At 40.3% G+C, this 27724-nt stretch overlaps 1 protein-coding gene across 1 annotated transcript in view; it reads right to left on the bottom strand.

Annotated features, from left to right (window-relative positions):
* The window catches only part of ofcc1 (orofacial cleft 1 candidate 1), a 76978-nt gene that overhangs the window by 24286 nt on the left and 24968 nt on the right, over positions 1-27724 (bottom strand). Inside the window, exons 14-19 of the mRNA XM_088001633.1 lie at positions 23042-23133; positions 20963-21108; positions 7248-7505; positions 3797-4049; positions 3211-3374; positions 106-265 (exon numbers count right to left, since the gene is read on the bottom strand). Coding sequence (XP_087857759.1) covers positions 106-265; positions 3211-3374; positions 3797-4049; positions 7248-7505; positions 20963-21108; positions 23042-23133 — 1073 coding nt within the window. The remainder of the gene's footprint in view (positions 1-105; positions 266-3210; positions 3375-3796; positions 4050-7247; positions 7506-20962; positions 21109-23041; positions 23134-27724) is intronic.

Here is a 27724-nt window from a genome sequence, read left to right on the forward strand (position 1 = left end):
TTCTGACTTTAAGAAAACAGTATTTTGTCCAGGTTGTCTCCAAGGATTTTATTTTGAAAATAAAAAATAAAAAAATGCAGAGGGCTCGCTTGGTGATGAGCTCACCTTTCGTCTCTCTCCATTGAAGCCTCTCCACTGCTCTGCCTTTTTGACAATGAAGCTGAGTTCCTGGTTTGACAGCTCGAGGTCTTCGGGCAGGAAATACATGCCCTCTTTGGCAGTGAGTCGCTGGTAGACATCCAACATGCGACCGCCGTTGTGGAATCTGGAAGGTGTGTCGAGAAAGAAGTGAAAACCGAGGTAACGTCATTCCAAATTTGCTGAACTTGGCCTCCAAAAGCTCATGTGCTACAGGAATGCTAGTCGAAGAAGAAAAGGCAACTTTGCCAAAACAGACTGACTGACCGGGTTTCTCACAAAAAAAAAGAAAAGAAAAAAAAACATCCAAAAACACTTGAAATCTTTATTGATTGCAGAGCACATATGGGTGATGCTCTTTAAAGTCTAATACATCAAGAGAAGCAGCAAAAGGAATCAAACAAATTGGCCTCTGAGTAAGAAGTGCTTTGTTAACACAAGCCGACTGTAGCTGCGTCCATGCTTGGCTGGGTGTCTGCGTGGTTTTACATCTTTTTCAACGTGTGGGAGTCAGATCCTGGGATGTTCTTCGGTGTTAATGCCGAGCTTTAAAGATCCCAGTTGCAACGATTGTACATGCGTCTGGAGAGGCTGGCTTGAGTCACAAGAAAATGTTCTGCAGAGCAGAAGGCATATTGATTGATACCTCCAGATGAATGCACACAACCAAAGTGTTATTTTTGTTTCGCCACACACACACACACGCACACACACGCACACACACACACACACACACACACACACACACACGGGTTGCATGCAGCCAACCTCTAAAAAAGAAACACCATGTCTGTAAACAAATGCTTTGGCCAACCATCAAAACTGGGAGACCTTGTGCCCTTCCACAGAGATTCTAGTCTGTCAAAGGGTAATCAGCTCTCAAATAAAAACAACATCAAGGAGACAAGGCTTTACACAAGGAGCTGCTACAGAGCTTTGAACTCAGCATTATTCCCCATCGCTCTTGGGAGAGGAATGTTTGTAGAAGCTTGACCTCAGACACAGGAATAGCATACAATCATTTTCATCCTACACTTGAATTTTGCTTCTCATTCATTTATGCGGTCGCTTTCTTGAAGGAACTCACAGTCTTTTCTTCCGTGCTCCTCGAAACAGATTAATTTCGCTGCGGCGGAGGAGCCCTGAACTTCGCTGCAGTGTTCTTAAACGTGCGGGTCGGACCTGGGTGACGAGGTTCAGGTGCAAAGGTCACCGTAGGACATGTGTATGTTACATTGGGGAATATATTTTAGATCACATTTGTGAATCTGAAGATCTGTACAACATGACATAGCACTTGTTATGAACATGAAGGAGTCTTTGTGAATGTTTAAGACTGTTGTCATGAAGTGTCATTCGGTAAATGATGACACTTTTAGTGCAAAGTTAACACTTTTAATGCACTTTTAATGGAAATTTTAGTACAACTTTGCATTAAAAGTGTCATTATTTACCAAATGACACTTCATGACAACAGTCATAAACATTCATGAAGACTCCTTCATGTTCATAACACATTTATGACAGTGCCATGGCAGTCTTATACACACCCCGTCGAATAAAGGGTTACCGCTCTAAGTTTATCAAACATTCTATCAGTTTTCCTTACGATTTCACATTTAAATTCAGGACTTTGTGGATATTTTGTGGTTCTGAATGTCTGACCTAACCATAAGGAAAAACAGGTGGAATGAACTCCACCTGAGCCACCTTTGATCCATCAGTTTCCTGCACCAGAATCGCCAGAGATCAAACTGATAATGAAGGTCGTACAAGGTCACAGGATGCACTTTTTTCTTTTTCAGAACCAACTTGTGTTTCTGCTCTGGTGCCATCACCTTCCTCTCACCATCTGGCATTAAAGATCACTCTGGATGCTTCAAAGTTTCCAAAATTCCAAAACACTAAATAACAATATCTTTCCTGCTGGGTGCAGCTGCCTTACTACATTGCGTTCAAGTGAACTGTAATAAACTCTTAAAGTCAAGAGTGAGGTCTACTTCACGTGGAATTTGAAGACTTAGCGACTGATATTTCCTTTTCCATCAAACATTAACACGTGAATCTGGTCCGTCTCATCAGCGTTCATGGAGTTTCACAGAAAACATAGATGAAGGACGTATTTTATTTATTTATTTTTTTATCAAAACGTGGCTAAACACAACCTAAATGTAATTAACAGAGGATAACAGTCTGTTCTATCTGTATGTACAGCCTAAGGGTCTTTTTTTTTTTTCAAAAATAGGTCAAAGGCTGTGTCAGAGCCTCTTCGTTGCAGCCAATAGCGAAACTGTATCCCATAAAATTATCAGCCTTGTTTCAACCTCGTGGGCTACATTCACAACAAACCCGTTTGAGAGGCATAAGTCATTATTCTCTGCTGCTGTTTTAATGTTGTCCATTTAGCTGATGAGCCTCCTGCCTCCAGAAAATAGACGGCGCCCAAGCCACACATCGCCAAACGATTTACTTGGAAAAGTAAAAGGATTTCCTTTCATGTTAAATTCCTAACAGTGTTAGGAATGTGAGAAGAAAAGTCCTCAGATGAACACCAAGGGATGTTTTGAAATGCTTTTTTTTTTTTTTTACCTGCTGTTAATTCATTAGTTTAAATGCAAAACTGGCTATTGCTTCTGTTTTTAGGAGAGCAGCATTAAATAAGTAATCAGTGAACAACAACTGATTCTTAAAACACCGTTTCGGTATTTCATCAGAGACCAAAGCAAACCTAAAACTACTTATTGAATCAAGACATGTTGCCGGAATTTTTTTTTTTTTTTTTTTTTTTTTAGATTTTAGTCATGTTCATTCTACTTTAAGAAAAAAAAGTCTGCATTTCGAATCTACACAATATATAACCACAAAAAAAAAATGAATGGGTTTATTGTTTATATGAAATGTTAGATTTATTTTATTGGTTAGTTTTAATCCATCATTTGGTCATTTCTTGGGTTATAGAACATAATTCAGATTTCACTGAAACTCGTCCAAGAGACGGAATTTTAAAAAAAAGGTCAAATGATAACATTATGATGTGTAATGATAATGTTTTGTTTTTTTAGCATGTCTCACCTGAGCAGGTAAATAGTGAGAATAGTGATGGAGAGAAGGAAGTGGACCGCGTAGAGGAACAGAGTGATGATCACTCCCGCTGCACCGGACCCATCGGCTCGATAGAAGTGCCAGTAAAGCTTGGCTGCATCTCCTACTGGTGTGTCGGGACTGTAGGCCAGACGCTTGAGAGAGGACATTTTGAAGAAAACGGCAAACTAAATCAAGGATTCCAGACGATCAGACTGGACATTTACGAGACAAATGAGCCCTTGTTCAGAGTACAGATCGCAGAATGCAATGGAGTTTCACAGATTTGTAGAATAGATTGTGAAATCAGACATCTTGGATTTATTTTCTCAGTGCAAAACAGTATTTAGGATGTGATTTAAGACACTACATATTGTCAAATCTCAAATGAGGTATTCCAGCCTCCCAAGTTTTCCAAAAAAAAATAAAAAAATAAAAGAAAGACACCCATCTAACCTTGCACAGATTCCTTCCCCTACCTCATTTTTTTAAAATATCATTTAAAGTCACTTTGCCAGGATAAAGTCAACTCCTATTTAAAGTGCACAAGTGTCCAAGTTATTTTTAAGTGACTTACCCCGAGGACGGCGTCCACAGCAAAGACTGCCAGGGGGTCGAGGACTGTCCACACTCCCTGAGCCATGATAAAATTTGACGTGAACGAAGGGAGTGAGCCAAATATCAGCTGACAGCCCCATCTGATCAGAACCAGCAGGAACGTTACAGCGTTCAAGGTCAGGGGACCCACCACCACCATTGCCAGCTCCTCTCGGGTGTGGAGCAAAGAGCTCTGGTAGACGAGATCCACTGTGTGTGCATGGAAGTGAAATCTGAAGAGAAGAGGAAAGTGTCAATATGCATGTACCATAACAGTGTTTGTGACACTTTGCAGCTGAGGGCCAGCTGGTTCTGGCAACTCACACTCTGCGTTACATTGTTTTGCAGTTGATTCCATTGTTCTTAATTAGTTTGACGACAATAATTATTATTAGCTGCTAGCCTCGCTGGCCACTGATTGTCTTGGACGTTAATCAATTTCCTTCCGATCAGATTATATTCGAATTGCTCAGATGTATGTCAAAGTCACCTGATGTATTTGCTGACAAAAAAAAAAGATGGAGCTTTTTAAAGAAGTTCCCGTTTGAAAAGTTGGACTCCCCATTTACAGCAAGCCTCATGAGCTTCTTAATCTTCCCATCAGCCAGGAGGAGGTAAAGCAGTGGTGGCCGGGGACAGGTCCAGTTTTCCTCATTAATTTCCATCCGATTTGCTTCAAGAGTCAAGCATCTCAGATTCTGTCCATTAATCTGAAGAAGAGCTCCATTGGTTTTTTTTTCTTTTTTCAGGCAAATCTTTATGCAGAGTCAAATCTTAAAATTTAATAAGGAGGCCTATGCATAGTTAACAGGATGACGAGGAAGGGGTGAAGGAGGGTTGGGGGGGGGGGGTAAAAAAAAAAAGCAATGCAATTTTGAGATTAATTTGAATCTTACTGTGAAAGTGGAACGAGACTATTGCCATTATTTAAATGGACAATATCTATCTTAGGAAATTGCATTTTGAATTACAAATGTAATGTGGACAGAGATGCATGTAGGAAATGTTAGCTAATTTATATTTACACAGGTGTGCATGTATTTCTATTATGAAGTGTTATAATTCTTCTTTTTTTAATATATATAAGTATCCTTTTAAAAACTTTGGTTCATAGCTAGGGGGGGGAGTTACTGATTCAAATCTTTCTTTTTTCTCATGCTTACATTTTCAGAAAACACCTGCACTTGTTTCTTAAATTGATCTCCGTAAGATAAATTTAGATTTATTTTTAGACCTCTGAAAGGGATTCTGTCTTTCTAATAAAAAGTATATGAAGTGAAATGTCGCTGCTTGTGCTACAGGTTGACTTCAGTCTTAAATGGCCTTCTTATATCCTTTAACGCTTAAATGCACGGCGTGTTTTATTTGCCTTGGAAGTTTCAGAATAGATCCGAGGAATAATTTATCCCAGAAAATTACAAATAGTAAACGAAGATGTTGTAAGGCATTTCCCAGGCTACAAAGGCGACGTAAAGACCCACTGTGCCTGTAGGGTTGGAACGGATCAGGTTCTGATCTCAAGTTAGCCCCGCCCACCGAGAACAAGGAAATGTCAGGTTTTAGAGGTAGGCGTCACCCTTTACAACTCTAAATCAGAAAGATTTACACTGTGTCTGTTAGTAGTTATTATGCTGATCACATAATCTATATCTTACAGTCCTTCACCTACAAAAAGCACATTATTGTGGCTCCCCAAAAGGTCCAATTTCACCTGGCCTTTAGATGCATTCTTGTGGTTTTGCAGGTTTATGGCGGCAGTGGACGAAAGCCTTTGGTTCCAAAACAGGCCAGAGCACAGCCAAAGTGCAAAGGTCATTGACAGCAGCTTGCAGATAAACTAGATCATGAATTCAGGGTTGCTTGGCAACCTCTGATATTCTCAGTCCAGTTTCCAACTTTTAGGGACATTCCTGTTGCTCTCAAAACTCTGAAAATCCAACTGTTTAGAACAAAAAAATACATTAAAATAAGGGGTTGTCATAATGAAGTAACCTTGAGCAAAGTTTGAATTTTGCAACATTGCAGACTGCTATCACACTGAAGCTGTAACTCTGGCATTATGAGGTAGTCATTACTACCCAACTGCGCCTGTGTGAGTGTGTGGGAGTCTGTGGTGAGTTTTGGCAAGCTAAGGATCAGTGTCACGTAGTTATAAGATTTAATACCAGTTATTAAGAGCATAAAATATTGCATCCTGTTATGAAATACACTTAACCACAGGGCAGAAGAAAGTTGCTGTTTGTGTTTCCTGTCAACCTGCAGAGATGCGGAAAGCAGGACACGCAGGTTTCGATTCCCTCACCTGAAATTCCGTTTTGAACAACGAGGTTGAACGCACCACGCCACGGCACTGAGCTGCGCACCGATTCGCGCGAGCGCATCGCGGCAGAAAGAGAAAACAGAAAAGAGATTCCGACGGCACCAGAGACACGTCGGCGAAGGGAGGGTTTCCTGTCACCACGCTGCCCACGCCGACTGTCACTCGGCGTCTCTCCCTCTCAGCGGCCACTACCAGCTCCGGCCACTGCATGGAGTGAAACATGCTCGGAGGTAGAGTGGCTGATTTGGACATGTGGAAGTTGTCATCCAGTGTTGACCCCCTCTGTTTTCACTTTTTCTTTTTTTTTTTCTAGTCCTCCTATCTGCCCCCTCAGTCTATTCTTTTCTCACTCAGCCATGTTTTTTTTTTTTTTTTTTTTTTTACCCTCTCTTTGCTTCTCCAGTCAGTTTCCATGATTTAACACATGATGCCTTCCCCAACATGTTATTGTAATAAAAACCCTCTTGTATGCTTGTTTGCGGGCAGCGTTCTTTTATTGTGATAAACTAAATCAGGGCCATGTGTTGGTGCAGTGTGATTTAACAGTTCTGTGGTGTCTTATTGCTGTTTATTATCAATGCTGTACACCAAATAATAACAATAAATTCCTTCTAAATAAAGTCTTCTGGGACTCGAAGCTGTGCAGTGAGCTAACTCCCACAGCAATGGATGTTAATATTGAGAGAGTCTTGTTAAAACGTTAATAGGGGGGATTCCAAACAGATGATTTGGGTGTATCCAGCGTGCAGGTTTGCCAACATATGTACATTCACAAACACAGACTCGATTATGGTACATTTTTCTGTCTCTTCTCATTTTGTTATCCATCTTTTGCAAGCATTTTTTTTTTCCTGAGCTTTCATACTGTGTGTGTGTGTGAAGGTGTGCAAATTTGTGATTGGCCATTAGGCTACAGTATTCTACAGTAATCTACTGTACATCCTGTATCGTCTTCCCCTTTTTGCTCATTTATTTTCAGGGGCACACTCCATGTTGGGGAGGCTACGCGTTTCCTTGTGTGTCTGCCCGCCGCGTGTGTGTGCGCGTGTGTGTGTGTGTGCTGTGTGAGCAACGTGTGTGTGCGGGATCATATCAAAGGAGGCAAACTCACTTGTTGACAGGAACAGCAATGGCCTGAAGGTAGAGCCACTGGCTGCAGTAATGCAGGTAAAGCCTCACAAACCACATCAAAGCCAGCAGCAGAATAATGAGGCCGAGCTGCCGAACGGAGTCATGCCAGCGTCTGCGCGGTTGTTGCTGTTGCCACGACAACGGCAGGAGGCCCAGTTCGGACGGCAGCAAGCGCAGGGCGAGTCGGGCTCGATCCGACAGTCGTGGGGGACAGGAGCTCGGTGTGGTCGGTGATGATCTGATGTAGAAGAAGAAAAAAAACACAATTATAATTTATTAATATGTGGGAATATGTTGCTTTAACCATGTATTACAACTGTTATATACCTGTAAAATGTGCATAAAAGGCCTTAAAAACAATACATGCATATGAAATCCAAGTACATTTATTCAGTGAGGGGGGGAAAGAAGATCTCATAATTATGAATATTTATTTTTAACAAAATCTCAATTATTTGAACCACTGCTATTGGAGGCAGAATTTTGTCTTTTCCTCTAAGGTGATGTTAGAAGGTCTGAGCATGCAGAAGGAGAGCTTTGATCAATCCTCTGTGCACAGTGTTTCTGTATCATCTAAACTCCTGGGAACTCTTAGTCTTCCTTTTCTAAGCTCACCCCACAATGTTTTCTACAAGATTTAAAACGGTGTGCCAAGAAGAACACGGAAGTTGAGTATTTTTGTGTCGGGTTAACCATTCCTTCCACATGTTTTGGAAGAAATGCATTACTTTTTTTATTGGAGATGCTCTGAAATAGGCTCCCAAGGCCTTTGAAAGAAAAACACACCTTCAGCAAGACAGATCCGATTCATACTTAAGAATTGGCATAAGAAGATATTCTAAAAAAAAAAAAAAAAAAAAACAATTTCAGCATCAATTATTTTTGTTACAAGAGAAAACTGGAAAACTGAAAACTGTTACGTTAGAAAGCAAAAACAGGATTCATAAAAAGTCCCTTTATTTATACGTTCCTAATGTTGGCATTCGATGGCAACAGATGAACAAAGGACAATTGAGCTGTATTCTCTGTATACATTGCACTGAGGTATCAGTTGGATCTACTAATGTGAATTTGTGAATAACACACTTCATTGTTTTTGCCATTCATTGAATATTCAAAGTCGTTTTTTTTTTTGTAGCTATCATTAAAGGTAGGGAAGTCTGGTATTCAAATTGACATACATTCAAGCATGTACACAATGGTGCAGTCTCTCTATCTCTCCCTCACGCACAACACACACACACACACACACACACATAGGAATCCCTTCCAGCGATGTTCAGCTTTCCTCAGCACCTCTGTGCCGCCCTTTGTCAGGCCTGCTCAACTATTCCCTTTCATACAGAGGGCACAGATGGAGCACTGTGAAGCAAGAGGAGGAGAGAAACGGAGACAGTAGATCAGGAAAGGACAGAGAAGACAAGGAAAGGAAACTTTAAACAGCAATTATGTAAAAAGATATTTAAAAAAAGGAGAAAAAAAATCACCAAAAACTGAAAGGGGCAGGGAATTAACTTTGCTCTTAATTCAGAAATGTTGAATTTTTACTGTTAATTTAAATATGAAAACCCAATTACTGTAAATCTTGACCACGTCCAATACAAGAGGATGTTTGAGGACCTCTATCATCTGACCAACGATAGTTATAATACTGCAAGAAAATGCTTGTTTACAGTGCAGCCTTGGTTAGCACTGCAGAACGTGGCTGCGGGCCTGTGCCTGTGGACATCCCCGTGTCTCGCTACTGTCTCCCAGAGCACAGTTGGAATTCACTTTGTAGTGCTCATCTTGGGAAAAATCACACACCGCCTTAAGACGAAAAACAGAATCAATTGTGTTGCTCCCACACCCCCCTTTACCAAATAATTAGGCTCGGCTTACATCAAAATGAGGCACTGCATTTTATTTCCTGCTCGAATCGGTGCAAGAATGCCAACTCTCAAACAAGCTACTCTTTTTTTTTTTTTTTTTTTTTAATATGCTCTTCTGTGAGATGTGCACACTTTCTGAAGTGTTAAATTACTTGGAGTTGAAGTTCCTTCAAGCATGCTTACAACAGCAGCGGCGTAACATGCAGTCCGTGTGGGAGAAGTGGAGGTTTATTCACAAAACGCTTCGTCAACGGTTTTGGGCTAATAAATATTCACAGGTTGGCCGAAACAAACTCGCACAGAGATGATGCAGACGCTTCACAACAGCACAGACCTGTCGAGATTTTAATTGGTTCACCTAAAACTGAGCCTTCGTTTACCGAATCAAACATCGTATAAAGGATATTAGTTATTTTCTAAAGAAGGCAATTCTTTGCGCTTTGCCAACAACAGATGCACCAATCAATCCAAAAGAGCCTCCCCGCCCCCCAGCCTGTATCTGATTTACATACTGAAACATGCATTAAATGTAAACTTAGTCTAACTTGGATCACACAAAAGCCTGAACTTATTTGATTATTTATTTTATATATTACTTTTTTTCATTAATAAAGAATTAGATGAAGGACCCAGATATATGCTTTGAAATTCCTCTGCTTTCGGAAGAAACCAGCACCACTACCACTATATTTTATATACTCCCCAGAATATAAAAATAAAAACAGAAATTAGTATTGTGGAAAACATTTTTCTGCACAAACCTAAAGTTAAGTGTGTTTTCATACAAGTTAGCGATAAATAACCCCACCGGGAAAGAGAACGCAGGCGTTTTAAATGTGTGGTCCTTGCTGCTCTGTAATGGCTTCGACAGTGCACCACAAGCGTGGCTTACAACTACTTTCACTTTCTCCACGTTGGTAAAAGCGGAATTACAATGTGGGCAAAAAAAAACAAACAAAACAAGCAGTGTTTGCCTCAGACACAGGCAAGATGCTACCCTGTCAACTGTCATTAAATACAGACACCAAACACAACCTGACGTCCGTCGTTCACATAATGAAGACATTGGTGGTGCGTGAAAGGGGAATATTTTTAGACGCGTTTGTGCTGTTGTGGCATCCTCTGAAGGAAGCTGGTGGGATGATGGGAATCTGTTGTCTCCTCTAAATTTTGTTCACAATTGCGGCTTCAGTTGCAAAATACTACGCAGGAAAAGAAACGGGAACGGATGGCGGATGTGTAGGAATTTCATCTTGCGGGAATAAAGGACGTTTCACCGAAACATAACAGCTCGTCCTCTGCATGACATACAGACGCACTGATGAAACAAAAACGCATAAATTGGCATTGACTGGTGTAAAATGCAGTTTTTTTTCTTCTTTTTTTTTTCTTACTGTAGGTGCTTCTGTGAAATTGAGGCTAAAAGCTGTTTCCTTATTCTCTTATCAATGTTTCTTCCCATGTCATTTCAAAAAGGAGTCATTCTCTCCTGAATGTGTCACGGCATGTAAATCAGATTTATTTTTTTGTGAATCTGGAAGAAGGAGAGCGTCCCTTGAACTGGTTCTCTCAGGTTCCCGCCCCTAATGGTTGAATGGCAAGACAACAAAACTGGAGCACTACCTTTAAAAATAGCACTAAGTGAATTGCAAGTATGGACAAGTCTTAAATGGCATGGGTAATAATAGAAGGAAGGGCGGGGAACTGGAAGAATACAGTAGAGTTACTTTTTCAAATTGCACAGTTAAGCCTGAGGGTAAGTGAAGGTAACCTGCAGATCTCTTCTGAACTAAACCTTTCAGTGAAGGACCACTTAAAGTATTAAACTCATCCCTTTATTTTGAGGCCTGGGATTGTTCTGGCACTTTCCCCGCTTTAGCCGGTGACGGTAATAAATGTTCCAAAAGCGATCCGACCTTTCGCACACAACTGAATAATGTCTTGCTGTTGGGGAAACTGAGAAATATAATAATAATAATAATAATAAAAATCTAAAGTGATTAAAAAGACTTGAAAGATTAATAGATAACTGAATTGTTTTCAAAGTAGCCCAGATGCATAAACGTTGTGGTGATTAATACAAGTGCGATTATCTTAGCCGTCTGTAGATGGGACTGAAGATGCAATGGCATTTTTTTTTTTAATTTCATTTAACAAAAATACTGATAACGTGTTTATTTAATCTGTCCTCTGGTGGTTGCACAATCTGGTTCTTTCTGAATTATGTGTGAACATTCACAGTGAGTCTTTGCTTTCCACAAGGAGCAATACGGGGTTTTTTTGTGGATTTCAGAGGAGATAAAACTATTGTTTTTCTTTTTTATTATTATTTTTATTTAGTCATAGGATCATTTTAATTTTACTTACATGATTCATCTGACTGGATGTAAAATTGATGCGTTGGATTGGTTCACCCAGAGTCACTTAAAAAAAATAAAAAATCTCAGCCTTTATTTTGCTTTAAGATTTGGAGACTTTGGGCTGAGTTTGTGGAAATGGGCGGCACGTTGTGAGAGCATTTAGGTGGCTTGAATGGCTGAAATGGGAGATTCAAAGATTCCTGAAGCATCCATTTATGCAATCATAGTATGCTTATCATGAGGGAATAGCATTTTAACGTGTTATAAAGCTCAAAAATGTCATATTTCACACAGTTTCACACAGATTGTAAAGCTACAGGTACATTTTAAGAGAGAAAATTTGAGAAGAAGCCATTTTAACATATATGGTTGCAAAGGTATTTTTCAACTCTGGTGTTGGACTATTTAGTATTGTTTTTAAGTAACCTTTTCAGCACCCAGGTCAGAAAGCAACAAGTGAATTGACATAAATAACCAGTGGCACATAGAGCTTGTATTTACTCCATACATACATGATAGATGGCAGAGTCACAGTGGAGCAATATAATGCAGAAAGCAATAAAATGAAGTAAAAGAGCTGAACTAATCCTAAGAAACACAACAATGAAACTAAATTAGTTTTTTTTCCTACTTTCCAAACTTTTTTTGCTGGCAATATGCACTATATTCACTTAACTGTTAACCTACTTCATAATGAGGCTGCCATTTTTACAATCATGTTTCCACAGTTTTGTTTTTCTACAACACTGGCAGTGAAAAAAGTTGATTTCATATCCAGACAAGCTCGTAAGGGGGAAGTCGAGTCGAGCCACGAGTTCAGCCTCGGCTCAGTCCTACGTCGGTCCTCTGATATAGCTTCACATAAAATAGTCTTCATCATGATTAAATGTTTAAAAGTTGTGACTGTTTTGTAATAAATTTCCTTGAAAACATGTTTTTGGCCCTCCTCAGACACCTTGGAACCGCTCATGAAGTAGCTGTTTCATTGCCGAGCAACATGTGGTGTTTTTATTGAGCCCCCGACCTAGCATGAGAGGGAATTAAACCGTGGAAATGCCAGGTCCCTTAGTGTGCTATAAATGAGGGAGGAAACATTTCTGGAGCAGATGCACCTGGGATCAACAAACACGCTGGAACATCCGAAGCACTCCTCATACGATCGGCTACTAAAGCTAACAGCAAAATCCTCTACATACTGATGTCAGTCGATGGGTATAACATTAAATGATTTGTAAACGGCAAAGGAAAAAAAACAAAAAACATATACATATATATATATATATATATATATATATATATATATATATATATATATATATATATATTATTTTTTTTTTTTTACAGAAATCTATTCATTTATTGAATTGGGTGAGGTGCTCAGGGAGGGATGCTGCAGAGGCTGAGTATTGGCCACCTGAGAGTTGCATCAGTATTTAAATGGATTTCACTCCTCTGACCTTGCCTCATAACTGCAGGACTTCGTCACCAGAGAAATAGAGGAACAACGGAGAGAGAAAATTTGAGAAAATTAGAGGCAGAGACAGCGAGATAAAGTTGGGATTAGCAGGGGGCGCTGAGATGGGAAAAGAAAAATAATTAGGAAACGGTTAGCTAAGATGTTCAGTCAGTTTTAAAAAATATATATATATTTCTAAGATTGTGTGGAAATAGCTGAATGGTTGGGGGGGGGTGTTATGTGTGAGGATTTTTGCCACGTAAGAGCATCCAGCTTAAACTTGCGAGACAGGACAGATCATTAGTCCGTCAAAGGAGACACACAGGACAAGTAACCATACACACTCAAAATTCCTTCAGAAAGACCAGTAAAGCCATCATGCATATAGTTGAGATGTCTAAGAAAGTCAAAATACCTGAAGAAACCAGAACCTTCTTACTGTGAGGTGCCTGTGCTTACAGTAAGAATCCCCACAACATGCTGTTGTCTGTATGTTTTGAGTTGGGAACGGTGTTTGTGTTGCCATAGTTTCCTGCCATACAAAACAAAAACTTTCCTTTTCAGCTTCATCTGGACACAGCACCTCCTTTCAAGTGCCTTTAAAATTGAAAATGGTCTTATGAAATTTTTACTACAGTATTGGATGTCTTTTTGCCGTTCTTACTTAGCCCAGACTTTTGGAGCATGTGGCTAACAGTTCCACTGTCAACATATTATCATCCACACTGTGGATCTCTACAGCGCCATCAGCATAGCCATGGGATCAGTACCGTCATTCCCTGGCACTCAGTTCATGTGGCAATCTTTTTTTTTTTTTTTTGTATATTTGCAGCTGTGTTAATCTCTGTCCTTTGTTAGATGATTAACTGCTCTCTAAGAAATGTTAAAAGCTTCATATGCTTTGAATACCTTGATGTCACTCCCCACTAACGAAACTTGTCCTCCCTTGTAAGAACTCAAACCTTAAAGTGGGGGCTCGTCCAATTTGCAGCTTAGACCATAAGATGACATAACCCTGCCTCTCCACAGCTTTATCTTTCATGGTTGTTTCGTCAGCATATGGGGAGCTAAAATCATACGTAAGCCACAGTTTTGAGATTTTTCTTTGAACACTTCAACATGCTCTTCCATTTTTTGAGTTTATAATTTCATTTCATTCATTACTGTTTGAGTGAGTTACACTCAACCATATTTCTGTTTTGAATCTATAAGCTGAAATTGATGTCACATCTTGATTATGCATGATTCTATAATTTGTTAGTTATGTCATGAAAGCCACCTGTCAGATAATACCACCACATTTTCCAAACAGTTCACACTTTAATGCAGAAGACAGAATGCGTTGTGTCTATTTTTTTTTGGGATTCTTCGGAAGTGATTTATTATTTATCATGCACCCCTACAAATAGTTTCCGTCATCTTTCTCCATCCGATGTCTTTCACTCATTCTTACATGTCAGTGGGAAACACACTGACTTGACCCAGACCACCAATGGGACCGGAGCCAGCTCTCAGCAGACACCCACCTCGCAGCAGATTAACCAATCATTTGGCGTTGGCTTGTCAGGGAGCTGACAGTCCTACTTTCCATAAAGGAAACAGCATGTTGACTTTGTATGTGTGTGTATGTCTGAGAGGCCTGAGTTGACCCAGGGCAAGTCTGGCCACAAGAAAAAAAAAAAAAAACCCTGACATGTGCACCCAGGCCGAGGTAGCCAGGGGCCTCGGTTTCACACATATGCACACGTAGCTGGGCGCGCAGACAAGCGCACGAGTTTCTGCCCCCTCAGCAAAGGAAAGAGCACTGGGAAGCAGTGGAGCCTCAGAGGTGACCAAGATTGTCTTTATGTTGTCTTTATCCACCTCTCCTACCAGCGTTACAGTGGAAATACTTGACCCTTGCCTCTGAGCTGTGAACCAGAGCAGATTGACAGCATGGCTTTGGTGATTCCTTCTTCACTTTCTCTCCAAGTATTTTGGATTTTTATTCAGAAAAACAAAAAACGCAGATTCAATACAAGGCACACGATGCCGATCCACTAAAAGTACAATGCAAGCACCTCCGAGCATAGTGACTGCTCACTTTGTTTCTTATCTTGTATGTATGCATGGATACAGACTAAAACAGATGGAGGGCACAGAGTGACAGAGAGCCAGAGACACAGACTGAGGGGAGCGCTCCGATAGGCTCAGTCGGGGGAAACGGGTGGAGAGGAACGCTGGTCCCCAACGAGGCGAGCTAAGTGGGGGGAAATTAGGTCAGTGTGTTCCTTGTAACTCCATAGCAAGAACACGCGTGTGTATAACGCCTGTGTTCTCGCTGGTACACCTAAAGAGTCACACCGCACCAGAACAGACGCGCGCTGCGTCGATCTGTCGGACTTTGTGTGTGTACCGGTGCGTGCTGCAAGGTACTCTGACGCCACTGAACTTCTGCAGTGTCAGTCAGATTAAATTCCAAAACTTTTCCTAGCGATTCACAACCAATCCAACCGAGACGGAAAAACAAGGATGTAACTAATCATAGCATCACAGTCTGTGACGAAATTGTTCAGAATAGGCAAGAGTTGAATAAAGGTTACGTGACTTTTATCCCCATTTGGCCACGTTGTCTTCTAATTCACGCTTTTGGGATTAATGGAGCCTGCCGCCGCGTGTCCTCTGGAGGACGAGGACGCTCCTCTTTCTGTAGCTTCCGCCAAGCTCTTGTCTCTACTCATTGTCTTTTCCTGTCTCCAGACCAGGACACGTCACACATACTATAATTGATATGAGATTTAGGGGGTATATTTTAATGTAATTAGAATCTTAGTAATTGGACTAATTAGATCTAATTGCTATGTGAGAATGACTTTGATTAAAACAGGTTTTCTCTCCTCAAACCAGAGGAGGAAAAAAAGAAATAGGTGGGTGACATTGGTGGGATACAATGCAAAGCTAATCGACTGGAAAGCTCTGATGGATGAAGATTAGGTACAGTGATGTACAGTGGACCAAAAGAAGAAAAAAAAAAAGTAAAGATGTGAGAATTTCTTCAGGTAATTACTTTTAAAAAGATTTTAGTCAAACTCAGAATGCCAAAAAAAAATCCTGATATGCTGGCAAACTATCCGAGTCTGAGTATGTTTAGATTCTTACAAAAGTACCAAAACGCTGAAATCAATAACAGCAACTGTATTGAGCTAAGTGCTTTGATTATTCTGGGAAACATTCGGGGTGGGGAAGAAAAAAAAAAAAAAGGAAAAAAATGCCAGTTAAGTTACACATGCTAACATCAAATAGGCTGGAAGGTCTGCAGAAATCTCTCATGCATGTTCAATTGGATAACAGCGGCATGGTATTTTTAACCAAAAAGAATGGCTCATTCTTGACTTATTTTTATATTTTTCCCCTTTTTCATCTGACCAGAATTGACTGTGTGTGTGTCAATACTTGCAGTAAAAGGTGCTGTATGTTATTCTTTGAAGTTGGACTTAATGGATTAGACGTGTTATCAAGGCTTTCAACACAAGCCTTTTTTTTTTTTTCTTTTTTTTTAGGCTAATTGTTGTGCCTCGGGGATAAGAAACTTAGACCTTGAAATATGAAAAGTATTCAGAAGTTGACATAAGCTGATCTTGAACAACATTGTTCAGAGGGACAAATAGACCCCTTAAATATGTGGTATACTGTCACAGACCAACTAAAATATTCAGTAATATCTCAAAGAAGTGCATCATTGTAAAATGTGTGGGGAAAAAATTATAGAGGGTTTTTCACTTTTTTGTTGTTTTTTTTTAGGAATAAATATCTTAAAAGTGTGGCTCGTGTTTGCATTCGGGCCCATTTGTTCTATTTTGTAGAACCGTTTTCTGCTGCAGCTAGCTCTGATCATTTTGGGGTTTGGCTCTACCAGATTTGCACATCTAGGAACTTCGAAGTCAATTTAAGCTTCCAAGTCTTGCCACAAAATTTCCATTAGATTTAGATCTAGGCTTTTCCAAAACATGAAGTCGGTTTGCCTCGTTGCCATCCTGCTTGTATTTAGCTCCATCCATCTCCACAGCAACTTTGACCAACTTTCTTGATTCTGCCAAATAACAGCATCCCCACATCATGATGCTAAGACCGTTATTTTTCACTTTGGCAATGGTGGGTTTAGAGTATTAGTTTTGACCACACACAGTAGTTTGCATGTAAGCCAACGAACCAAGAAAAACATTAGCTTCATTTGACCAGAACAATCTGAAGTATAAACATAACCTGAATTCAAAATGACTTGCATTGAACGCCTTCTTTCATGTATTTGTTTTGTTCTCTTGTGATCTCTTGCGGCTTTTTTCGATAGCAACAATTCCTCCCACCTAAACTGTGATTGTCTGCAGCTTCTCCAGAATTACCATGGGCCTCTCTTTGTAGTGATTTGGTTTCTTTAATAAGGCAGAATAGTATTTTGGGGGGGAGTGGAATTATAAAGGGGAGTTGTTGAAATCTTTATTTGCAAAAAAATGTTGAAAACCACATATAATTTTCCTTCCTCTTCAAAATTACACATTATGATACTTTATGTTGGTTGCTCTGATAAAATATGTTGAAGTTTAAGATCCTTGCATGACAAAATAAAAAAGGCAAAAGACTACTCAGAGATAGTCACTTTTATCAGTTTTGTGTCATATGTCTTTATTTTCACAGCACACATAAAGTATTTGCTTCCTTATCTAAACTAGAACTATTGTTTGGCCAGTTTCAATAAAATTATTCCCTTGCATAAATATTTCATGGGGTTCTACAGTGCATATTAAAGCTCAATACATCCCTGCACATTTATTTTACAAGCAGAATGAAGTCCCCACTCTGACTTTTATAGAAATGCATTATCTTACCGCATTTCTGTCATCTGCGCGCTATCTGATCCGAATCTCCGTGTTTCCATGTGTTTGCTTAATTATGCATTAGCCACTGATTTGCACATTTGTGTCAGGATGCCCCATAAAAATCCCGATGAGCTAAGCCTCGTGCGGCTCAATAGATGGCAGTAAGATCCCTCAATCACTGCTGTATGAATCCGCTTTGCACTTAAAGCACATGAATATGCAGACGTGTGTGTGTGCACATCCTGTGCACTCGTGTAGACAATATATACAGAGCACATAAACACAAGCAAACACTCTCATGTGCACGCTCAAAGAAAAAAGAAGAAAAAAAAAAAAGCATAGACAACACGGACAATGCCAAAACAAACAGTGATAAAATGACAGCAAATAAAGACATAAAATGAATTCATTAAAAAAAAAAAAAAAAATCTTTTGTCCAGATATCTGTGAGCCCTGCAGTCGCAGAGAAGCCCACAGCAATTCAAGCAACACGGGGGAATTATGGTTAAACGGTTTGAGTTTCATACTGCAGTGTCTCTGCCTTGGTTGTAAAAATTTAACACTTGAACTGTACCCTTCTAATAGTCTGATTAGGTGAGGGCAAGGAGGAGCTTTTAGCTCAGAGTTACTGTAAAGTGAGTGCTCGCAAAGATGAAATCAATAGCTGCAGCACCTTCACAGGGCGTCGGGGGGGAAAAGCTGAAGTTCTTACTCAATACAACTCGTATGTATAACTGACAGCAAGCGTCTCGTCTCCCCCAGCCGACGACTGCTCAGAGGTAAAAAAAAAAAAAAAAAAAAAAAGCAGCACTATGAATAATCGTGAAAACCATTTAATTGTGTCCCTTTGTGTGCAGTCTGCTCGGCTTCTGTGCTCGTTTTGTATTCGCTTTTACCTCCCCCCCCCACTTCTCCCTCCACAACACCCCCCCAAGACAGTCCCTGTGTCGTCATTTGTTGGCAGGATACGCTGGTAATCATTCGAATTCCCTGAGTATGTTCAGAAGATGTCAGGGAGTAGTCTCTGATCTTGTTTAATATGTGACCAGCAGCTATAAATTACTAACTCCCAGAAATGCAGAAACAAGGGTACTCCGAAATCTCCCGGGAGAATTTGCTTTACGTTCCTCTTGCACATACAGAGTCTCCCTCTCCTCCCCTTAATTTAGTTGGAAGTTCAAATGAAAAACAAATACCTGTGACTTTGGAGTTGAAATAGACTATTTCACTTTTGGGCTGTTTTGATGCCCCTTGCCTTGGTGCTTCAGATGAACATGACCAAAGTTGTTTGAAATTCTCTGGTCTATTTGTTTTTCATTTTTTAAATTAAAATGAAATGCTCAAAGCCACACTGAGGACAAAAAAAAAAAAAAAAAAAAAAAAAAAACACTTAAGTTTCAAAACTACTTTGTTGTACTTTGGGAGCAGAGAAATAGTATACATGCAAAGACAGAAGCTTAGAGCTTCATGAACAAAATAAATACAACACAAAGACTGAAATAGCGATATTTTCACGCCACAAGATTATTTTTTAATTTCTGATGAACTCCATCTCAGATCATTCCATGCACTTAGCAGTGGAGTACTTCTCTACATCGTCATAATACAGGTCAGAGTCAAACCCACCTGTTTTTGTTATTTGTAGCGGAAAAGCTCATTCGTTCTTTCTTTCTGACCAATATGCAATTCCAATTAAAGTCATAAAAGTATTCAACAAATGACTCCAAAGTTAAATTATCTTAACTTTTCCACCCCATTTCATCAACACCATTGTGTCCCTTCCTGCTTCCATTTTGTAAGTAACATAAATAAACTACTTTACACCAATTAAACTAACTCCATTAATAAATTAATTAAATGCGGGAACAAAGTGTCATAAAAATACTAACATTTTATGTATTCCTAATTGTTTCGTATATTATTTTCTGATGATGATGATGCTGGAACGAAACATCATGTCAGCAAGAGGATGTTGTTTTTGTCGTATATATTTAAACCTTGTTGACCTCATGTTACCTGTAAATACCCTCCATACTGGGCAACGCAGTTCTTAATCATTTACTTGCTGTTTTTCTATTAATGTTTTTCTGGGACAAAGAAGCATTTCCGAGACCGCAGACGACACAGAAGGATAAAACACAAGAGAACGAAATGGCAACATGACCAAGAATCTGTAGCGTGTCTCTGATTGACAATTAAAGATTTTCCTCTGATATCACTTCCAAACTACCTGTTGGAATGTTGTTATTATTATTGTCTCCTGGAGATCTGAAACACTCAAGATGACACTCTTTTCAGCAGATCCTGAATGGCGAGCTCAGGAGATAATTTTTAACTCCTTTGTCATCCTGCTCACTGTTCTTGATGTCAAGGTAAACTTGAGGCCTCGTCTTGTTTGTAGGTTTTTCCTCTGACTGTAGATATTCACAGGTACCCATTGAGTAATTTTCTGACTTCTAACAACTCTCTGTTGTACTGACATTTCATGTTCTCTTGTCTTCCCTATTATGAAGCGTTGCTAAGGTAAATAGGTCTTTCTGCCCCCCCCCCATGTTCACACACCACAGACACCGGAAATTACAAGTTAGTTTAATGTATCTGGAAGTTTCTCTGTCTTAGATACATTAGAGTGTAGAGTCGGGTTTAAAATGATTCCTTCACTGGTGATTAAAAAAGTATTTTACTGTAAAATCTAACCACATATTATTCTTTTGTTTCTAGTGCAAATATCTTAGTACACTTGAAAAACAATTGTTTTTCAAGTGTATAAGACATTTTCACTTATAACATGGGGAAAAAATGTCTTGTTCCATGGGCAGATTATTTCACATGTAGCCATCACTTTTGCATCAATACTAAGGAATTGTTGACTTAAAACAAGCTCTTTTAGCTCGCTGAAAAGTTATAAGAAATTGTCACCAGAAACTCGACTAAAATATCTTGGTAAGATTTTGTGTTTTTGCAGTGTTCTTAGCAGACATTTCTTGGAGTAAATGTACTTTAATTTTCCTTAGTTTTTAATGTTAAGACGTTTCAACCATTTTTTTTATCATCAGTGGAAATAGATGTAGTCTCTCTCTCTCTCTCTTCCAGTCAGTTTGGTTGATGTGATCTTGATTTTCCAAGCATGAAGATGGATACCTATTGAGACTTACTGTAGAAAGAAAGTATATCCTTCCATCTCCTCCATGGAGAGGTTCTCCACTGTTGGTTGCATCTTGTGTTTGTCTGCCTGGAGAGGCGGCGCGCTTCTGCCGCTCATGCTGGGGCCGCAGCTATTTGTCTTCTTGATTGGCTTCTTCTGTGAGGAGCAGGAATCGGGGAGAACACATACGGATGTCATTTGTAATCAAAGCAGGAAACAGGCCTTTGAATTTATCTTGGAGGATGCACACGGTGACTGTGACAATGTGTGTGTGTGTGTGTGTGTGTGTGTGTGTGTGGCATTTTGGGGGGCTTCTCCTATATCTCAACCCACGCCTCTACTGACGCGAGGCAAGAGTGACGGCGAAATCGCATACGGCACGCCATCCTTCAAGTCGGGTTCGTTCGGGAAGTGTGCGCACAGTGACGCCGGCGTTAAATACGTGATGTTAGAGCAGCTGGCACAGTTTTGTTTTGTTTTTTACCCCCCTCTCCACCCTGCACACAAGCCATTTACTGTCATCATCATAAACACAGTCAGGAAGTGGGATTTAAAATTTTTCACCAAGGTACTTGGGAGCAGATTTTTTTTTTTTTTTAAGCCGCCAACATGTTAACGGCTTGCTTTCTCTGGCCCTGTCAAGCCTGTCTGTGTTGCCCTTGGGTGGGCTTAGTGCCTTTCTGCTTGAAGTTGTGACATACACACTGATGTATGTTAATGAGATCCACAGTTGGAATAAGAAACCTCTTTCTCTTCCTCAAACACCCCTCCCTCATTCTACCTTTCCCCATTTCATCTTTTTTTTTTCTTCCTTTTTTCTGCCCTCTGTGTCTCGCCTCGTGCCGTATACTAGGCCCAGGAAGTAGTAAATGGGCAGAGTCCCATAAAAGCTCCATTCGTTTTCATAGGGCAATCTTTGCCAAAGCAAGCTTGGATTCCAGAGTGATGATCACAATAAAAAGGTAGAAAGGAGCGAGACGAGAAAAAAAAAAAAAAGAAAGATGCAGGAGATATATAAACCACAATGTTCTCCTGTGTCTCCCCACAATAAATTTAATGCAATACCTTAAGAGTGGATTCAGCGTATAGTTGGATTCCTGCCCCGTGGGCAAAGGGGTTGCCTGGAGAAAATTCATTTTAATTAGGCCTGCACTGCAGGTTGAAGGGCTGAAATCTGATCCCGAGCGCTCCCAGGCTGGGGCAGGTTGGAGATCATTCCACTTAATCATTAGACAACTGGGTTCCACACCGCGACGTTTGACAGAGTTAGCCAGGTCTTTTAAAGACGGGGAGCAGAGTGGTGGGGAAGAGAGAGAGAAGAGAGGGGAAAAAAAATCGTCGCGGAGAAATAAAAACCTCATATAAACAAACTCGTTTATTTATCGGGACATTGCTGATTAATGGTCTTCTGAGGAGCCTCTGGTAGATCGGCTAAAAGAAGTTAGAAACAATAAAGACTTGTAAGGGATGGAGGAGGGAGCCGGGAGAGGTAAAAATGCGAATGCAAAAGAGAGAGAGAGACAGAGAGAAAGAGAGAGAAAGGCAAGCTTGATGTCGTTCGCAGACTTTCAAACTGCCCCAACAATAACACAGCAGCAAACAAAAGGCCGCTGGAAGAGGCACAATGGCAGGGGTGGACCGAGAGCCTGTGACGCCGGATCAGCACACGCGGTAATTTTGCAATTACCACTTCAAAGTTTTAGCAGGTAACATGCAGGCTTTGATTCATTTAGCTTAAGTCTTCTGTTGAACAGGAAGAGGCGGGTTAAGAAAGGGTTGGGAGTAGAAGAAGAAGAAGAAGAAGAAGAAGAAAAAAAAGGAAGGAAGGAGGCCTGGCTGGCATTGCTGATTTCACAGAATTTGAGCTGCTCTGGCTTGTCAAGCAGATCAAAACTGGCTTTGAAGGCTGAAAAATACCTGTTAGTGTGAAATGTATTTTGACAAATCTCAGATAATAAGCCGGGGAGGTGCAAGTAAGGGTGGAGAGAGGGGGCAAGGAGAGGGAGGAAAGTGGTAGAGGAAGGAAAAAAAGGGGAGAAGCATTTCATTTTTAAAGGGTCAAACACATCTCCTTAAATCACAGCGGTACCTTGTACTGGAAGCCAACTTCTGCTTTCTCCCGGCAAGGATCGGTCTTCTCTACCGCGCTTCCCGAAAAGACTTCTGGGGAGTCGTTCTTCCCTGCATCCCAAAACGGAAAGGAATGTATACTAAATCTGTAAAGGGGACGCTACGATGAAAAGCTTTGTTAAATATTAGTTAGTACAAATCTATACTGCAAAATCTGTAGATTGCCCATCATAAAAACCTATACCTTAAAGATATTTTTTGTTTAAATCATCTTTGACTGTCCAAACTTTGCATTGTTGTTTTTGATGTTCTATCAAGTGGAAAGAAATAAAATAAATAAAATCAGAAAAAAAAAAAAGTTTTGAAGTCTTAAAATAACTTATTTATTTTGAATTTTATCATAGCTTAATAATGCGTAGACTAGCTCTTCAAGCAATTTAATACTTCAAATATGGAATTAGAAATTACGAAAAATCACCCCCCCCACCAAAAAAAAAAAAAAAAAAAAAATGAAATTAACAATGTTTCTGAACCTATATCCTTTATCATTTTCTCGGCAATATCACATTTGCAGTGTTTTTCATCCTTTAATTCTTTTCCCCCTTTTTCTTTCCCCTTTCTATTTCTGTCTCACTTTTTCTCGCTGTAATTTAAACGGTGAGCCACCAGATGTGTGTCTCATGCTTGAAGAGTCGAGGATCTGCATTATTTAGCATATTAACATTCACAGAATTTCAAAAAGGGGTTCCTGCTTTGCCTGGAGGTTGTAATTAAGTAAACCTTAGCTTGATACGTGTAAAAATCTCACTCTGTGAAACTTTTGCCCCCCTCATGAAACCAATCACATCTATATAATACATATGGAAAACTCAGGGAAGATATCATTTCTTCTCTTGCCACAGGATTAAATATATCAGTAATAATGACTTAAACATAAAATATCTTTCTGACAGCTAAAATGTAGTACATGTGAATGGTAAAAAGAGGCTTTTTTTTTTTTTTTAGTTTGAAGGCACTGTAAAGTGACATATTACAGAAGTATATATATATTTTTTTTTTTTCAGGGTTATATTTTTATGCTTTGCTTATATTATAATACTCTATTTTAACATCTCCTGTAGGAGATGGCATAAACATACCTTAATGCTGTCAAGGAATTTTGAAACGTTTTAAAGAGCCATAAAACAGGTTAAAGAAACTGAAAAAAGGACAACACATTGAGAAAATAATGGAATCAAATTAGACACACGGTGTCATTAATCCTTAACACGCAACATGCAAAACGTGATCCTGTGTTTCATAATGCTCGGCGAGCTCTGTTGGGTTAATTTATACTTCGTTACAGTCAGCAAAGTCTCCGTGCGTGTGCAGACAACCTGAGAAAGAGTGATGCAACCCGCCGCCACCTTTCGTTTGCATGAGCGCACACGAACACACGCACACAGGAATCACAGCCGCCATTAGCAGCATCAACAACCATGCGCGTGCTCCGTAGACTCAGACCCCCCCCGATCCCCCCACAAGGATTCGAACGCCGTCTAAAGCCATGCAGCCGAACGCGCACGCTCATTACACCGTGGCCCCGCTTGCTACTGGTCAGATGCTGTGGAACCGAAACCAGTGCGGAGGCAGCATCGACTGCCTTGACAGCTAAGGGCTACGTCCGTGAACTCGGAGCACCGGAGCTGCCACAACTCCAGCCTCTCTGGGCACCCAAGGCCAACAACAAACTCCTTGTTCTTCCCCCAGTGCTCTGAGCTATGTTAAGGCTGGTACACATCATGCTCGTCCATTACACGCACACACATTGCGTCGATGCACCCACACACCAAAAAGGCAAATACATCAATGTAGACACTTGCATATATGCACAAGCATTTTCGAGGGTAGAGATATACGAGTGCACAGCTTACAAACAAAGTCAGGTTGAGGGAAGGAAAAGCCTGAAGGCTGCACCACTGTGGAGACCCCATTACTGTGTTTACGGTGAGATGGAACCGGAGTCAGATACCAGTCGTTTGCTCACCTAGGTCCATAATTTTAAGTGATGACTGGCCAAGATTTGCTGGAGAAACAAAGGTTATCAACTCGCAGATCACCCCAGAGTCCCTGGCAGGATCGCGTGCTAAAGTTTGCCGTATAGAGCTGCAAGGGCTGGGTGTTGCTTTAAGCAAGAACGCGTTTACTTTTAATCTACTGGAATTTAATTACGGTGGCAGATACTAACTGAACACTTGAGTTCGTATTTACGCCCTTCAACGTTTTCATAATGTTGCCACATCGCATCAAAAAAAAAAAAAAAACTTCAGAGGACGCTCACAAAGCAAAGGCATTGTGAAATATGATTTATCACTTGTGTAAACGTCACACAAAAAATGATCTGAAAAGTGTGGTGTGCATTTGTGTTCAAGCTCTCTTGCTCAATATTTTTGCAGAAGTATATTCTTTTAGGTTATGTTTGTGAATCAGAAGGATGATGACACACGGTTTCCAACACGTGTTGCAAATAAAAATCCACAAATAGCTCTGCACATTTATACTTAGCCCCTTCAAGTCAATATTTTGAAGCCAATTTGCTGCAATTTAACTTGTATGCATGTATACCTGCGTATACTTAAATCAGCTTTGCAAATCGAAAGACTTTTTGACCATATCTCTTTGCAAAGTATCTCAGCTACAGTCAGACTGCATTGAGACTGACTGTGGAAGAAAAGCAGCACACCTACCATGCTGTATCTCTGTGATGAGGGGCTTGTGGTGATGTGATATGAATATAGCATGTTGCGTGGATGGAAAAAAAAATTAACATTTTACTCATCCGATCTGGGAACCTTTTCCACATGTATGCCAGGTTCCTAGAGGGCTTTTGGCAAACTTTGAACTGCATTTATTAGGGATTTCTTTCTCTGGTGGCTATCATTCCACCACTTTCCCGTTGTTTTATAACCTAAACCCACTTTAAACGTCTCCAGAACTTTATTCCTGACCTGTCTGGTGTGTCCGTGGATTCTCAAGAAGTTCATTGTTCAACAACAGCGCCTAGTAAACCCCCACAGAGCAGCTGTAGTTGCACTCCACACAGGGGAAGAGCCAGCTGGAAGTAGAATGAGCAATTTAATTGAAAGTTAGAGGACTCCACTAATTTGGTCGCATCAGTCAGTATGGACTGAACTTTATTGGTTGTATCAGAGCAAACGGGGGCTTGAGATTAAATCCACGCCACAATCTGCAGATGTTGGTATATTTAAAAACAGCTAAATTAACAGCTTTAAATGAACAATTGTTCAATTTATTGTTAAATAAAAACAGTTGAGGGTGTGGCTGCAATGAGAAAAAAAAGTTTTAGGGGTAGCACTTATCTTATTTTCCAGCTTTCTTTGCATACATCACAAAAGGTTTTGAAATGTGATAATCTTATTAAGGGATTCCAAGAATAGCCTTAAAATCAGTTTTTTTTTTTTTCTTCGTCTTTTTAAAAACTAAACTTGCCGAGGGCACATAGAGAATAACGGATCGACACGACAATACGATGATTTGAAAGTCTGATAACTGGGAGTAAAGGGGAGAGAACCCTGAAATGGGAATGCTCCAAACAAAACTGTAGATGAAGCGAGACCCTGATATCATCTTGAGTGATGAGGGGCTTGGATGTTGAGATAAATTCATTGAAAAAAGCAACAAAGCGTCATCGGCGTCCTCATAATGATCCACTACAGGCGTCGTGAAATGAGACACTGATCTAATTTGTCACTTGGGCTCAAACAAACCTAGTGTAACTGGATCATTCTGTTAATGTGAAAGGTCACTTAACCCAGTGTGCCTCTAGCGCATCAGCAAAATACTAAATACACTTCATTATGCTCTGGCAAGTCATCTGAGGTAAATCAGATTATGATCGTGGAATTACAAGTTCTCCTGCAACACGAAATGATGAGTTCACATACAACAACATCCGCGGTAACGCTCCGACTCTCTGATCACAACTTGTCAGCGGTATTATTCTAGATTGGGATGTCAGGTTTGGTTCTGTTGATACATGACAAGTGTCGTGATTCTCTTTTCTTTTCTGTTTTTTAATAAAAAGATTAATTAACTTAAGGCCTCGGGATCGCAAACTTAATGTCTCACTGTCGAGCCTTGCGCGTTACGACGTTATAAATGACAAGAGGTCTCCATCTACTTGTCCCGACTCGGAGACAAATGGGTATTAAGGAAAATCCAGGCATTACATGCACCGAGAAAGTGATCCCACCACAGCACACATCAGCGTCAGAAACAGGGAAGCATGAAATAGAAAGGAAACGTCTGAAACCCCCTCCCCACCCCCCCCGACTTGACTGAGAACTGGAGAAGCTGAGGATAATTCGTTTTTCTTTTCCCTGACTGAATTGGATTTCCATTTTTGGCTAGGTTAAAGTTGTCCATCCAATCGCCCTGCTCAGCCTTGACATATCGCCCCATCTGAACGCCATAATTCACTCCAGAGGTAATGCAACCTGAACTGATCTGTATGCAAATGAGGCCCAAACGTCAGATTGGCTTAGGGAGCGGTGCAGATGAGGTGTTGTGCGGGACACCTTTTGATCCATTATTTCACTCGCCGGATCGGGTTCACTTCTCCGGCAACCTCTTCACCTGACTGTGTGTATGTGTGTGTGTGTGTTTTCATGCGTGCCCGTGCACTCTTCTCCTCGGCGAGCAG

This window comes from Poecilia mexicana, unplaced genomic scaffold, assembly GCF_051168715.1.
Source record: "Poecilia mexicana isolate PSO_F unplaced genomic scaffold, ASM5116871v1 scaffold_20, whole genome shotgun sequence".
Lineage (NCBI taxonomy): Eukaryota > Metazoa > Chordata > Actinopteri > Cyprinodontiformes > Poeciliidae > Poecilia > Poecilia mexicana.